Below are 14,147 nucleotides of genomic sequence, written 5' to 3'. Positions count from 1 at the left end.
TACAGAAATCAAAAGGCTGCCAAGGCCGTTACTGCACAATCCTCTTAAGAATCTACTGACAGATGGGAGGGAGGTAGGAGAGGGGTTCAGGATGTGGGGGACACATGCATATCTGTGGCCCATTCATGATGATGTATGGCAAAAACCATCACAATATTGCAAAGTAATTGCCCTCCAATTAAAATCAATTAATTAATTTAAAAAAGAATCTATTGGTAGATTCTTTACAAACATGTTGCAAGAAAGGTATCAACATCTTCATATATACAGAGCTCGTAGGGCCCAGAGATATGGGCAGTGTTAAACCACGAGACCCCGTAAAACCTCAGGTTTCCTCATTATGATTCCTGCTAAGCCATCCTCCAGGCCAGAATACTGGATTGGGTTGCCATGCCCTCCTCCAGGGGATCTTGTCAACCAAGGGATCGAAGCCAGGTCTCCCACATTGCAGGTGGATTCTTTGCTGTCTGAGCCACCAGGGAAGCCCATGAATACTGAAGTGGGTAACCTATCCCTTCTCCAGGCGATCTTACCAACCCAGGAATTAAACCAGGGTCTCCTGCATTGCAGATGGATTCTTTACCAGCAGACCTACCAGGGAAGCCCTTAAAATGTAAGACAAATGGTTCTCAGATGGTCTCTGTCAGAGTGGTAGAGGCAAGAACAGGGAACTTCTAAGCTTAACTGCTCATCTGCAGTCTTGTCTTCTCAACCCTTCCTTCTAGATTTCAAGTGTTCAGAGCCTGGAGGAGTAAGGATTTAACGCCAGGGAGGTTCCAGTGGGCGAGTCTGGCAAAGTTCTTTTCAAATCTCATCATCTCTGGAGCAGCCACAAACTGATTAAGATCATTGAATTGGAATGTCAGTGATACATCATCAGCGATTACTGCCTGTGTAGAGGAAGCCAATTTGCTCAGGCATCAGCACACAGCAGCACTGTTGGGTTATGATGTGCTACCCACAGCGTGTCATTACCTTCAGCACCTCCTGGATGTGCTCTTGTCTCTCCGCTTCTGTGATCCGGTCCACATACCACTTGAGTACTTTGATGAGATCTCTAAAATACAGGGGAAATGTGCAGAAGGTACAGTTGGTCTCACTCTCAATTATAAGCCAACAAATCAAACGCTTACTTTTATCACAAGGAGGCATCATTTTCCATCAGTTCTCATGTTTCTGTCAAACTGTTATGATAATTTTACAAAGTCTGCATATCACCATCATTACCCCTTTTTTGAAGCTAAAGAGAGAAACATTTCCTCCCAGTGAAATTCCTTTCAATCTGGACATATTCCATGAGCACTGCTGCTTCTGGCCATGCTTCCAACGGGTGAACACAAACATCAGAAGGACGGACTCCGGCCAGGGCAGTGTCTGAATCTGACTGCCATGGTTCATCTCGGACAACTGCTAATTAGGGTTTCCTCCTCAGTGAAGTCCTAATTTGGATGAAATATTTATCTGGAAGCAAAAGGAGGTGTGGGGAAGGATGAAGATACCACCTCCTCATTTCAAATCACACCCCATGGACTTAACAAGCCAATTCTCTGACCTGTGGGAAGAATGAGGCTTACCATCAGAGCATGCCCTAGTAATTTCCAGAAAAGCCAAGTTTTATTTTTTCCAAGTAATTTCTAGAAGTTTTATTGTTTTAAGAAACAAAAATTGAATTAACCTCCACGCCTCAAATTCTCAAGATTGCAGTCACGTGACCTTTAACACTGGCCAGTTCTTGGTGTCTAGAAAACAGCCATTTTAAAAAATTTTCTCTGTCCGAGGAGAATTCATGGTTGTTCCAGTCAGTAGATGCTGATGGGAACACTGCTTTTGAGGATGGGTGGTCATGATTCTGGCCCAAGAAGATTCCATGGGCCTTATTTGTCTTATTAGAACTGATTAGCTACATTCCTGGCTAATCTGAAGTTTAGACATTACACCACTGTTTTCTAGTTTCCAGTAACAGTGTCACTTGGAACAGTGACCCCTCACACAAGGGCCCAAACTGTTAGGTAAGGGCAAAACTATCCTTGCTCAAACATTTCACCCTCTGAAAAACTCATGTTGGTAGAAGGTCAAGTCTTGCAAAAATGACTCCATTCACTTAAATATCAGAGGTGTAAATCTTACCAGGCTATGGAAGCAAACAACCAAAAGAACTGGATGAAATGCTTACCTGGTTACCTACTATCTTTTATACAGCACACAGATGGGGAAAAGGGCAAAGCCCTGATTCCATGCCCCTTCAACGCACCTCTGGGAATGACTGCGTGCACATGCCCATAGGTGTTTAGTGTATAAGATAAAAACATTGGCAGCTGCTGTATAACATAGGGAGCTCAACTCGGTGCTCTGTGATGACCTCAAGGGGTGGGATGGGGGGTGGTGGTGGGAGGCTAGGGAGAGGATTTATGTATACATATAGCTGATTCATGTTGTTGTACAGCAGAAACTAAAATAACATTGAAAAGCAATTATACCCTAGTTAAAAAAAAAAAAAAACAATTATAAACTAAAAAAAACCTGGCAGAATAGCAATGACAGCAGTGGAATGGGGAGATGGAACTTTGGGGTACATTTCAGGGCTGTATTTAAACAGGCCCATGACCAGGAAGATGTCACCCATAGGACAGAAAGAGGGGAGTTGTTATCTTCTAGGCTACATGTAGGCAGGTACCAGCTATAGCATGTCATTATTCATTCACTTTTAGTCTTGCTTGCCTTATCTGAACTGATAAGAAAGGAGCAGCAGTTAAAATGGCAGCTGGTAATAAAGGATAGAGTCTAATAACTGAACTCCTTGCAGCCACGGGCCAGCTCTTCATACAATCAGCACAAAGCTTAGTGTCTGGCATACAGGAAGCACTCAATAAATATTAGCAAATGAATGAACAAAGGACTTTAAAATGGTATGATGGCAAAGGCTGTTTTCCCATTATATTTCTTTCTTAAAGACATCTAGAATTATCATGGAGAAAGCAATGGCACCCCACTCCAGTATTCTTGCCTGGAAAATCCCATGGATGGAGGAGCCTGGTAGACTACAGTCCATGGGGTCGCTAAGAGTCGGACACGACTGAGTGACTTCACTTTCACTTTTCACTTCCATGCATTGGAGAAGGAAATGGTAACCCACTACAGTATTCTAGCCTGGAATTCCAGGGACAGGGGAGCCTATTGGGCTGCTGTCTATGGGGTCTCACAGAGTCGGACATGACTGATGTGACTTAGCATCAGCAGCAGCAGCAGAATTACCAAGGAGTGTGATGATTAAATGGGGCTCTTGACTATCAAAATGAAATAACCAGGTATTTCAGACTAGAGAAGATCAAGTGAAACAGAGGCAACAAGAAATCATTATATTTTAGGTTTCAGGACTAGAACTCAGGAAGTTCTCCCCCGGCACCCCAACCTTTTTAAATCAAAATAAGTTTCAGCCATCAAAAAAAGATATGTGAAAAAGGAAGATACTGTCTCAAGAGACACTTGAGTAGCTGTGCTTCATTTCTTCCTACATTCTCTTTTAAATTTTCCTATATAACTGGTTCTGCTTTAAAAAGTTCAAAAGAAAGTGTTTCTAAACCAATTACAAGATAAAGGACCTTACCTGTATGCAAGTGCTCCAGCAAAATGACTCTCAATATAAGTGTCCATTACAGGTTTAAAATGATGAAATTTGCTATCTTGCAGCAAATTGATTATGTGAACCTAAAACAAAACAAAATAGAGTTTTACAAAACTGAATGCAAACCAAGACTTTTTTGGCAGAGGGAGTGGGAAGGTTTCTTTTTTGTTTGTTTGTTTTTTTGTTGTTTTTCTTTTTTTTGGTTTGGGAAGGTTTCAAGTGAGCTCATTCTACTAAGTGCACATTCCTAAAACGGTCTTATGAAAGTAAAGATTTAAAGACAAAATTAAGGTATAAAGTTAATTTAAACTCACCAATGAATCAAACACTTTAGACCCATATTTTTGGGAATTTTCATCTAAAATTCCAAATAAGGTATCCAGTGTATCTTGCAGAAACTGTTAGATAAAGAAGTAAAAGCATAAATAAAATATCCTCTGTCTTTCCCCTCTAAATATTCTTTATCCTACAAATTTCTAAGAGAAGGATAACAGGATGCATTTACCTTTACTATCTCGGAGCCATCAATTTCTTTTAATTTAGAGAGACAGCCTGTGATCTTGTCTGGGTGGGTTCTCCATTTCAAAAGATCAAGCATATCACCTGTCCAAATAGAAAAGGAAGATTAGTTGCCTTGATAGAGAACAGGCTCTCACAGGAAAGTGTTCTAACTGGTAAACAGTGAATTCTTAATATGTTGCCACCTGGTCACCCAAACTGCAGGCTCCTTCAGACTCCAACTAACCCTCTAAGATGGCATTTATTACAGTGTATTCTCTTCCGTCCTTCCCAGTGCCCTTGACGGACAAATTCTTGCTTATCCTTCAGTTCTCAGGCTTCTTGTATTTTCCCAAAGACTGTAAACTCCAAGAGAAAAAAAACACACTGAGCTTGGCCCTAACTTATTGCTAGCATTGGAACAGAGCCAGCACACAGCAGGCAGTTGGTAAGTACTGGTTGGATACTTTTCTGCATCCTCCAGTTAAACTGGGAGATTCTTGAGGGCTGGGAACCCACTTGATTCATTTTTCTGCTCCCAAGACATAGCACTCTGCCAAGCAACCAATTCCATTTGGCAGTGAAGGTCTTCTTGACAATGTGACCCAAACCTGGCATGACTAGAAGCTTCCTGCACAATGATGCCATGCCATGCCATGTCAAGTTGCTTTAATCGGGTCCGACTCTTTGCAACACTATGGACTGTAGCCCACCAGGCTCCTCTGGCCATGGAATTCTCTAGGCAAGAATACTGGATTGGGTTGTCATGCCCTCCTCCAGAAGATCTTCCTGACCCAGGGTTCGAACCTGTGTCTCCTGCATTGGCAGATGGTCTTAACCACTGAGACACCTGGGAGACCATACAATGATGACAAGTCCAGTCAACTGTCAGACGAGCAAATGAGCCCTTGAACCTGACAGGGCCAATTCCTGGACTCTGTGATCATCTTCCACCCTAGACTCTGGGAAGAGCAGGTCCCAGCTCTTCAATTCCCTTTTCTTTCTGAGCTGACAACATGTGAGCCCTGTGTCCAGCAGAGTCCATACGGAACCTCTTCACTGGTGAGGGATTAAATGCTTTCCTCCTCCTTCCTGGGCAGAAGCTCCTGCACTTGGTGCCCATCTCCACTGGTCTCCAAAGGGAACAAGGAGTCAGTGGCATCGGAGGCCAATGACAGCAGTAACAACTGACAAGGCTCATGGAAGCAGGATGTGCCCAAGGCAGGGGAACCTGGCAGGGCTATTCTCCTGGTGCCAGTGGGGCTGAGACACTAGAGAAGCCACGAGAGAAGCCAGGAGCGGGTTTCTGCTTCAAAGCACTTGTTTCAGGAGAAACGTGAATGGGACTTGCCAAGAGTCAAGCAAGACCAAAAACAAAAAAAAAAAGGCAAACACCAAACACAATAACAAATAATCCAAAAAAAAAATCAAGGAAGTAGTTATGATGAGGAAGAAAACATGACGTAGTAAATAAGGATCCCTAGGTCAGGAAGATCCCCTGGAGAAGGAAATGGCTAAGCACTCCAGTACCTTGCCTGGAGAGTCCTATGGACAGAGGAGCCTGGTGGGCTACAGTCCATAGAGTCACAAAGAGCTGGAAACAAAGGCGCATCTAACACACATGGTGAATAAAGGGCAAAAACATAAGAATCTCAGGAGGAAATAGAAGCAACCTCCGCCAAAGCCAATTTCAAGGGAAAAACTTCACAAAGGAACCCAAAGTAGGAAACTTAGCGCTAAATAGGAATATTTTTCTATAACAAATAGGGGGAAGAGGAGGGGGAGGATCTAGAATTAGAAAAATGAGGGAATTTTTCAAAAACTGACATTAAAAAAGGAATTTATGATTATTTTCATAGCAGAAAACCCTGAAAATGTTGAACATTCACGCCTAACTCAGATGCCCTGGAGGTATGATTGAAACATTTTAAAATATGATTGATTATATTTAGATGAGAGATTCTACAGGGTGAGACCAGCTGACCAAAGAAAGTTCTCCAGGATTCTCCTGGTCTGCTTGCTGCTCCACTCCGACTTCCCACATCTAGCTTCAGGATGCCTGCCTCCTTCCCTGGCAGCCCCTCTTTTACAATTTGCCCTGCCATTCACTTCCCACTCCTCCTCCCATCCAGCTCTGTCCCCACCTTCTCTCTCCCTGCCCTTCAGAATGAGGCCTTTGCAGGAGTGTTCAACGTGAGGGGTGGACCCTGTGCAGAGGAAGGAGGAGACTCTACAGGCTGCAAAGCGGCCTCAGTAAAGGACAAGGAATAGGGCTGTCATCAGCAGAGCCGGATAGCAGATGACAGTGGTCCAGGGTGGGGCTGTTCATCTTTCCTGCAAGCAGTCTGAGGAATTGTCAGACTGCTCCCAATGGAGCCAAAAGGAGAATCAAGTGTTATACTTTGTCCATCTGGACACAATTAAGCAGGTATGCCATGTACTCAGAATCAAGTCAAAATTATCATCTCTTAGGTCTTTATTTTAGCCATTTGAAGATACATCCATTGCAAATTTGCAGCTAGGACCTATTACTGAAAATGAGAATTTTATATATTCCATTCAACTATCAATTAAGTGTGTACTGACTGTATGCCTGATCTGCCAAGAGCTATAAAATAGGTGGATGACCTGATCCCCACTTTTTTTTTCAAACCACAATCTCAGGAAGAGACTGAATAAACCACCCATTATTGGGGGGAGAAGGGGATATGGAGCAGTTGGTATTGGCACAAATGTTAGACTTAAGCATTGTTTTCATTTTTTCTTAACATTTTAAAAAGTTGTTTGTAACAGTCCAAGGAAGCTAACAAACAAGTAAAGTGATTCCTTTTTCTGATCTGCACTTTAAAGAAACTTAAAATATTTCCTTGATCTGGCAATCACAGATGTCCAGTCCAACCAGTGCGCTAGCCTCACTACGCTAAGAATGACACTGGAACACATAGAACATGTGTAGACAGAAATTTAGAAATCCTGAAATGCAAACCTGCTCTAGGAAACCGTCCTAGAGACCACATCACTTACTAAATGCCCAATTGTAATGGAAATGGGATTTGTATATTTTCCAAGTCGAGTGAAATGAATACAAAAAAATTTAATTCCAATTTGGAAGTGGATTACTTCTACGCAGAGACATGTGTCTAGCATGTAAATTTCAGAAAAAAGAACCTCCTTCCTTCCTCTGTCCCATGTCTTTAAACACACTATTCATTTCTTGCTTCATTTTGAGCTTTCTAACATTGACAAGGTTAATCAAAGTCACAATGGTAATTAAGCATTTATTAGTCTCCAAAAATGTGTCAAGCGTTGCTTTCTATATAGCGAGATGTTTAATTTAATGACTTCGTGAATAGTTTATTTACCTGAAAAATGTTCTCTGCTTTTACAGAGCAGCAGCTTCTAGTTATCAGGATTTGTTTCCCTCTGTCTTATGTTCACAATTCTGTCTAATAGCCTAAACCCTAGAACTAGGAATAATTAAGCAGGCAGGGCCAAATGTTTTCATGGCAGAGAATCTATTGTTAGGTTTATATCTTTGGAAGAATAATGGCCCCCAAAGATGTCCATATTCTAATCCATGGATTTATCTTAACTGACAAAAGAGTTTTACAGGTGTGATTAAGTTAAAGATTTTTTAAATGGGGTATTATCCTGGATGATTTGGTGGGAGTACTCTCATCACAGGGGTCCTTAAAAGATGGAAGATGATCAGAGTCAGAGAGATCTGAATATGCTTTGTTGCTGTCTTGGAAGATGGAGAAAGGGGCCTGTAGCCAGGGAATACAGGTGGTTCCTAGGAGCTAGAAAAGGTAAATAAAGGGATTCCCTCCTAGAGATTTCAAGAGGGAACGTAGCCCTGCTAACACCTTGATTTTAGCCCAGGAAATAAGATTGTAGACTTTCTACCTCCAAAATTATAAGATAATAAATTATTATTGTTTTAAGCCAATAAGTTTATAGTAATTACTACAGCAGTAACTGACAACTAATACCAGCTGAAAATAATCTAATGGAGACAGAGAGTTAAATATGAACCAGATTCTTTAGAGTCACACAACTCATCCATATAGGATGAATGACAATAACACCCAAGGGAGTCAATAACGTTGATTTTATTATTTTCACAATCTCTATGGGGTTAAACTCTTCTCACACACACAAAAAAATGCCTGAGATTTGGTAAGTGCTGTATAGTCATTACAGAATTCTGTCAATGAAGATTTTATTTAATTAAGATCATTAACCATTGAATACTGATAGTCTGGTGTAATGACCTAACTTGGCAATAACTACCTTCAATCAAATTTACTGAAAATAAATTACATAGTTTATTTTTTAAATATGTCTCCAAAAATATCTCTGGAAGGGGAGAAATGAAACCCAATATAAATGTAAAAAAACTAATTTGCCAAGGTCCTACATAAATACAGTAGCACTGTTTGACAAATTGGATGCTATTATTAAAAGTGGTCATTATAATAATGCCAAAATTTGCTTCTTTTCTCATTCCATGTTCTGAGAAAAGATATTTATTTCTTACTATATGACACAGAAGAAAGAACTAATAACACTAAAAAGTTTAAGCACAGGAGCGTTTTTTGCCTAACATTACAGAGCCCTGACTTACTATGGTTTGACTTCAGATTTTTGACTTTACATGGGTGCAAAAGTGATACGGAATGATTTAGAAACTATACTTCAATTTTTGAGTTCAGATCTTTTCCTGGGTAAGCTACATGCAGTTCAACAGCCTCCTATGATGCTGAGCATTGAGCCTCAGATCCCAGACAGCCAAGCAATCATGAAGGTAAAGAAACAATATGGTTATTAATACAAACATTCTGTTTTTCACTCTCAGTACAGTATCCAATAAGTTATGCGAGACAGTCAACATTTTATTATAAAATGTGCTCTGTGTTAGATAATTTTGCCCAACTGTAAGCTACTGTAAGTGTTCTGAGCTTGTTTAGAGCAGGCTGGGCTAAGCTGTATGACACAGAAGAAAGAACTTCTTTTCTTAGATGTTTTGTGGTGGTGGTGGTGGTACGTGCATGCTCAGTCATGTCTAACTCTTTGCGACCCTATGGACTGTAGCCCACCAGGTTCCTCTGGCCATGGAATTCTCCAGGCAAGAATACTGGAGTGAGTTGCCAGTTCCTGCTCCAAGGGATCTTCCTGATTGAGAGATCGAACCTGCATCTCCAGCATTGCAGGCAGATTCGTTGCCGTCTGAGCCACCTGGGAAGCCCCATGATGTTTTGCAGATTAGGTGTAATAAATGCCTATTCTACTTATCTTATTCAAGTTACCATGGGCTTATCAAAAGAATGTAACCTAATCCTAAAGTCAAGGAAGAGACATACCTTATTATAAAGTGACTGTCTTCAACAGAATGAAAGTAATTTTATTATATGGCATTCAGGATGCTTTCCAGAAGCCTTACATGGCGACCATGAAGAATTCAAAAATATTTATTTTACTTCCTTCATTACAGACAATGCTTTCAGAGCAATTTGCCAAGGACAAGAGCTTGTTTGATTAATCATAACTTTCTAAACAATCACTGACATAAAAAGTAATGCTAGAATAGAAAAGTAATATCCATCTAATTAAACAGAAAACAGCATTTACTCTGAAGCCTGCAATTAGCACAGTTTATGAAGCAAGAGAGATTAAGGTGGTGGTAATCGTCACCTTTTTTTTTTTAAGGAGCTGGGTTTTGATGGTTTATTTGAGGACTTGAGTATTGGGTTCCAATATTAGAATAATTCTGTAGTCCTTAAACTATACACATTTAACTGTTCGTTGGGTCACAATTACTTTTATTTTATTAAAAACCACAAACAGAAGGATCAACAACAATTTTTCTACTGCAAAGTTCTTAAACATAAAACTGATGTTTACAGAATATCCAACTAAAATTCACATGAGTACTTAAATACAGGGACTTTCAAATAAAACAGTATTATACATTACCATTTTGTGTGAGTTTTGTGGAACAGAGAAAAGATGTTATCCAAAAAGACTCCTTTGTGGCCTTCATGGCTTGATTATTATTCCCAAGGAGAATGCCCTTGGAAAAAGGAAGTTTGAGGTAGCGGGTAGTATCCTGAAGATTTGTGTTTTCTTCACACTATAAAAAAATATTTTAAAAAATGGAAGGGGGAGAGGTAAGAGACCTCTTGAGAATTATTAAGCATAATATCCATTTCTAGTTTTTAAGAACTGGGAAATATTCCAAATATCATTACAAACAGAATTTGGCTTTTAAGTAAAATGCAACAAAAATGTCTGAGAGGAATAACTCACTTAATTTTGGATGCAGACCCATTTGGGTTTGAATTCTGTCTCTGTGACTTCCCACACAAGTAACTGTATCAAGTTATTCAGCCTCTTATGATTTCCGTTTTCTATCTCTATGACCTCACTGTGCTGCCATACAAATTAGATTACATGAGGCCTTTACATAGAGCCTGATACATTGGAAGAGCTCAAGAAATCATATTGCAGTGACCATAGTATTTTAAAAAATCTTTTAACTGGAGGATAACTGCTTTACAATGTTGTGTTGGTTTCTGTCATACAACGCAAATCAACCGTAACTATATATATATATATATATGTATACACACACACACACACACATATCCCCTCCATCTTGATCCTCCCTCCCACCACCACCCCTCATCCCACAACCACAGCATTTTTAAAAAGTGCTTAAATTCTTCCCACATCTCCTCTGAGGTAGATATTAAACTCCTTACTTTGAAAAGAGGCAATTAAAGGACTCTGTATTTCATGATAATCTACTAATCCCGCTATGGTGAGAAATCCCTACAGAAAATGTCAGTCAACAAATGGAAAAGAAATTATAGGTTTTAAAAATATAGTTTCATATTCCTAGTGTAATTCTTTCTTTAGTCGAGGGCTGTCGCTAAATGCTAAAATCAGCAGGAAAATTGTTGATGAGCAAATGAACATTCAATGCTACCACACAGATTCTCTCCTACTGGCAAGGAGACAAATATAACTGCACGTGGGGGGATTGGGCTGTCGGCCCTCTGATGCAGGGCAACGAAAACAACACATCATCCTCGCAATGCACTCCTCCCAAAGTTGTGGAGCCTGCATGGATGACGCTGACAGGCTCACCTTCTGGCTCAGAAAATACAAAGGACAGAGCAACATGCTGAATGCTATGGGGAAGCAACCAGACAAACCCAGAAGGCGGCACTTTCTGTAGGATGCCTGTCTGTGACTCCTCAAGTCAAGTTTTGTGGGGGAAAAAAAAGGATTACTCTAGATTAAATAAAACTTAAGAGATCTGTAACAGCCAGATACAATATAATGGCCCTGGATTTGGACAAACTTGTTGAAAAGGATTTTCTTTTGGAATTGATACATTGATTAAGTTCTAGATGAGATAAAAAAAAATTAATGATTAGAAAAGTCATTAACTGGCAAAAGTAAATTAAAAAAGAATAATAAGGTCCTATTGTATAGCACAGGAAACTATATTTAATATCTTGCAATAAACCATAATGGAAAAGAATATTAAAAAAAGCATGTCTATTACATGTGTATCACTGAGTTACCTTGCTGTATAGCAGAGATTGGCACAACATTGTAAATAAACTACACTTCAATAAAAAAATAAAAAATATATATAATGAAGCAACCAAGAGATCCTTCAGTACATGGATAAATAAACATGGTACATCCAGAAGCCAGAATACCATTTCAGTGCTAAAAATAAATGAGCTACCAAGCCATGAAAAGACATGGAGGAATCAACGCATATCACTAAGTGAGAGAAGCCAATCTCAAAAGTCTACAAATTCCATGATTCCAACTATGTAATATGCTAGAAAGTGCAGAACTATGAAGACAGTTAAAAATTAGTGGTTTCCAGAGGTTGGGAGTAGGAGAAGGGATGAACAAACAGATCACAGAAGATTTTTCTAGGGCAGTATGATATTATGATGATGGATACATGTCACTATACATTTGTCCAAATCCACAGAATACTCAAAAACAAGAGTGAAACCTAGGGTTTCCCTGGTAGCTCAGTGGTATAGAATCCATCTGCCAAAGCAGGAGACATGGGTTCAATCCCTGATCTGGGAAGATCCCACATGCGGTGGAGCAATTAACCTGGGTGCCACAACAATTGAGCCTGCGTTCTAGAGCCCGGGAGGAGCCCATGGGCCTCCGCTACTGAAGCCATGCGCCCTAGAGCCCGCACTCTGCAGCAAGAGAAGCCACCACGATGAGAGGCCGGAGCACCACAGCTAGAGAGGGGCCCTCACTCTCCGTGAGTAGAGAAGAGCCTGCACAGCCACAAAGACCCAGCACAGCCAAAACTCAAGAAAAATAAAATTACATATTAAAAAAGAGTGAACCCTAGTAAACTATGGGCTTTGGGTAATGACGATGTGTCAATGCAGGTTCAAGCTTGGTTAAAATAAATATGCACCGTTCTGGTGAATGATGCTGACAATGGAGGAAGCTACACATATGCCGGGGCAGAGGGTGGAAGGGAAGTCTCTATCCTTTACTCTCAACTTTATTGTATACTACTCTTTTAAAAGTCTACTAAGATAAATAACATCATTTGGGTAAAAAAAAAAAGTTCATACAGAAAAACCTCCAGAAAGATATACCCTAAGGGGTAACATCATCGTATACCCTAATAGTCAACATCATCTGAGTAATCAGAATATGGTGTTTTTATTTTTGTTTATCTATATACTGTTTCTGTAATGAAGGTGACTTTAAATTAAATTTTTGAGAAAAATATATTGTAACAGATATAGAATCATTATAGCTTACCTTATTTTGAGTATAAATTTAAGAACTTTTTTTTAATGTATATATTTATTTTTAAGGCTAGTGTCTTGGGAACAGGTAGGAAATTAAGCGCAAAACCCCTTTGGTATTCTAGGCTAATCTGTGTGATGTACAAACATTTTTAAATACTAAATCTTTAAGAAAGACAACTCTAATAAGCTTAGAGAAACAAAATCAGAATATTACAGGATGCTCTTCCCGGCACACCTGCCCAGTAACAGGAGGACCAATAAACACAAGAAGCAGTCTCCATAACTCTCTTCTCACGTTATGGCTCCAAATGCTTCCGCAAGATATTTCATTTAGACAGAAGAACGCATATATAGTTTAGAAATAATTATAATGTGAACACTTCAGATGCTTTCCTGAACAAAGAGTGCTTAGCAATGGAAAGTTCTGGAAGCTGGGGTCACTATCCCCTCTCCTCAGTCTTGTTCTGGTATCAGGGCTTGGAGCACAGCACCCTACACTGGCCCTATTTTTTTCTGCCTGGATCTTGTTTGTAGGGTCAGGAACATGCTCTGGTCCCATCTCCAGCGTGACCTATATTCTGTATGTTGAACCACTCCTTCCTACTGAAACTGAAGCTCCATACCCAGTCCAGACACCATCCAGTTATTTCCAGGTTTCTTCCCCAGAAGCTGGAGCGTGCCCTGGTCTGGTATGCTCTTTCTGTGTACAGAAATCCTGAAGCTATAGATTGCTTTCTTATCCCCATCCCCACAAATGACTGCCTGGTTCTTGAAGACTTCTGGAAACCTCTTAGAATGCCTGCTTGCTGAACCCCTTGTAGCTCAATCTGCAGTCAAGGATCAACCACTTCTGTGATTGAAGATGCGATGGCCGTGTTCTGCCCATAGGGGGCAGCCACTGTGAATAGACACCGGGGCTGCCTTTACAGGGGGCAGTAACTGTGGCCAGGTGAGTGTCACCTATTATGGTTCACTGCACTTCTCCTCCAGCCTAGGGGCAAGACCTCAGCATCGGAGTCTCTCTGATTTCGAGCTGTGACATCTTGATACCTTCTTACAGCTGAACTCTATCACCCTTCAGTTCAGTTCAGTTCAGTCGCTCAGTCATGTCTGACTCTTTGTGACTCAACACAAAATACAGTAGCTAATACAAACATTACTCTGGACACAGAAGTTAAGACCTTCCTTCCACCAATAATACCAGT

General features: G+C 40.3%; 1 protein-coding gene across 3 annotated transcripts in view; it reads right to left on the bottom strand.

Annotated features, from left to right (window-relative positions):
• Positions 1-14,147, bottom strand: part of DOCK4 (dedicator of cytokinesis 4) — a 468,492-nt gene that overhangs the window by 146,032 nt on the left and 308,313 nt on the right. For all 3 annotated transcript variants that reach the window (XM_040260165.1, XM_040260167.1, XM_040260166.1), the window contains exons 17-21: positions 10,097-10,253; positions 4,128-4,225; positions 3,937-4,020; positions 3,605-3,705; positions 976-1,057 (exon numbers count right to left, since the gene is read on the bottom strand). In XM_040260165.1, coding sequence (XP_040116099.1) covers positions 976-1,057; positions 3,605-3,705; positions 3,937-4,020; positions 4,128-4,225; positions 10,097-10,253 — 522 coding nt within the window. The remainder of the gene's footprint in view (positions 1-975; positions 1,058-3,604; positions 3,706-3,936; positions 4,021-4,127; positions 4,226-10,096; positions 10,254-14,147) is intronic.

The sequence above is a fragment of the Oryx dammah genome, unplaced genomic scaffold (genome assembly GCF_014754425.2).
Source record: "Oryx dammah isolate SB20612 unplaced genomic scaffold, SCBI_Odam_1.1 HiC_scaffold_18, whole genome shotgun sequence".
NCBI classification, from domain to species: Eukaryota; Metazoa; Chordata; class Mammalia; order Artiodactyla; family Bovidae; genus Oryx; species Oryx dammah.
This window is presented reverse-complemented; position numbering and strand designations above follow the sequence as displayed.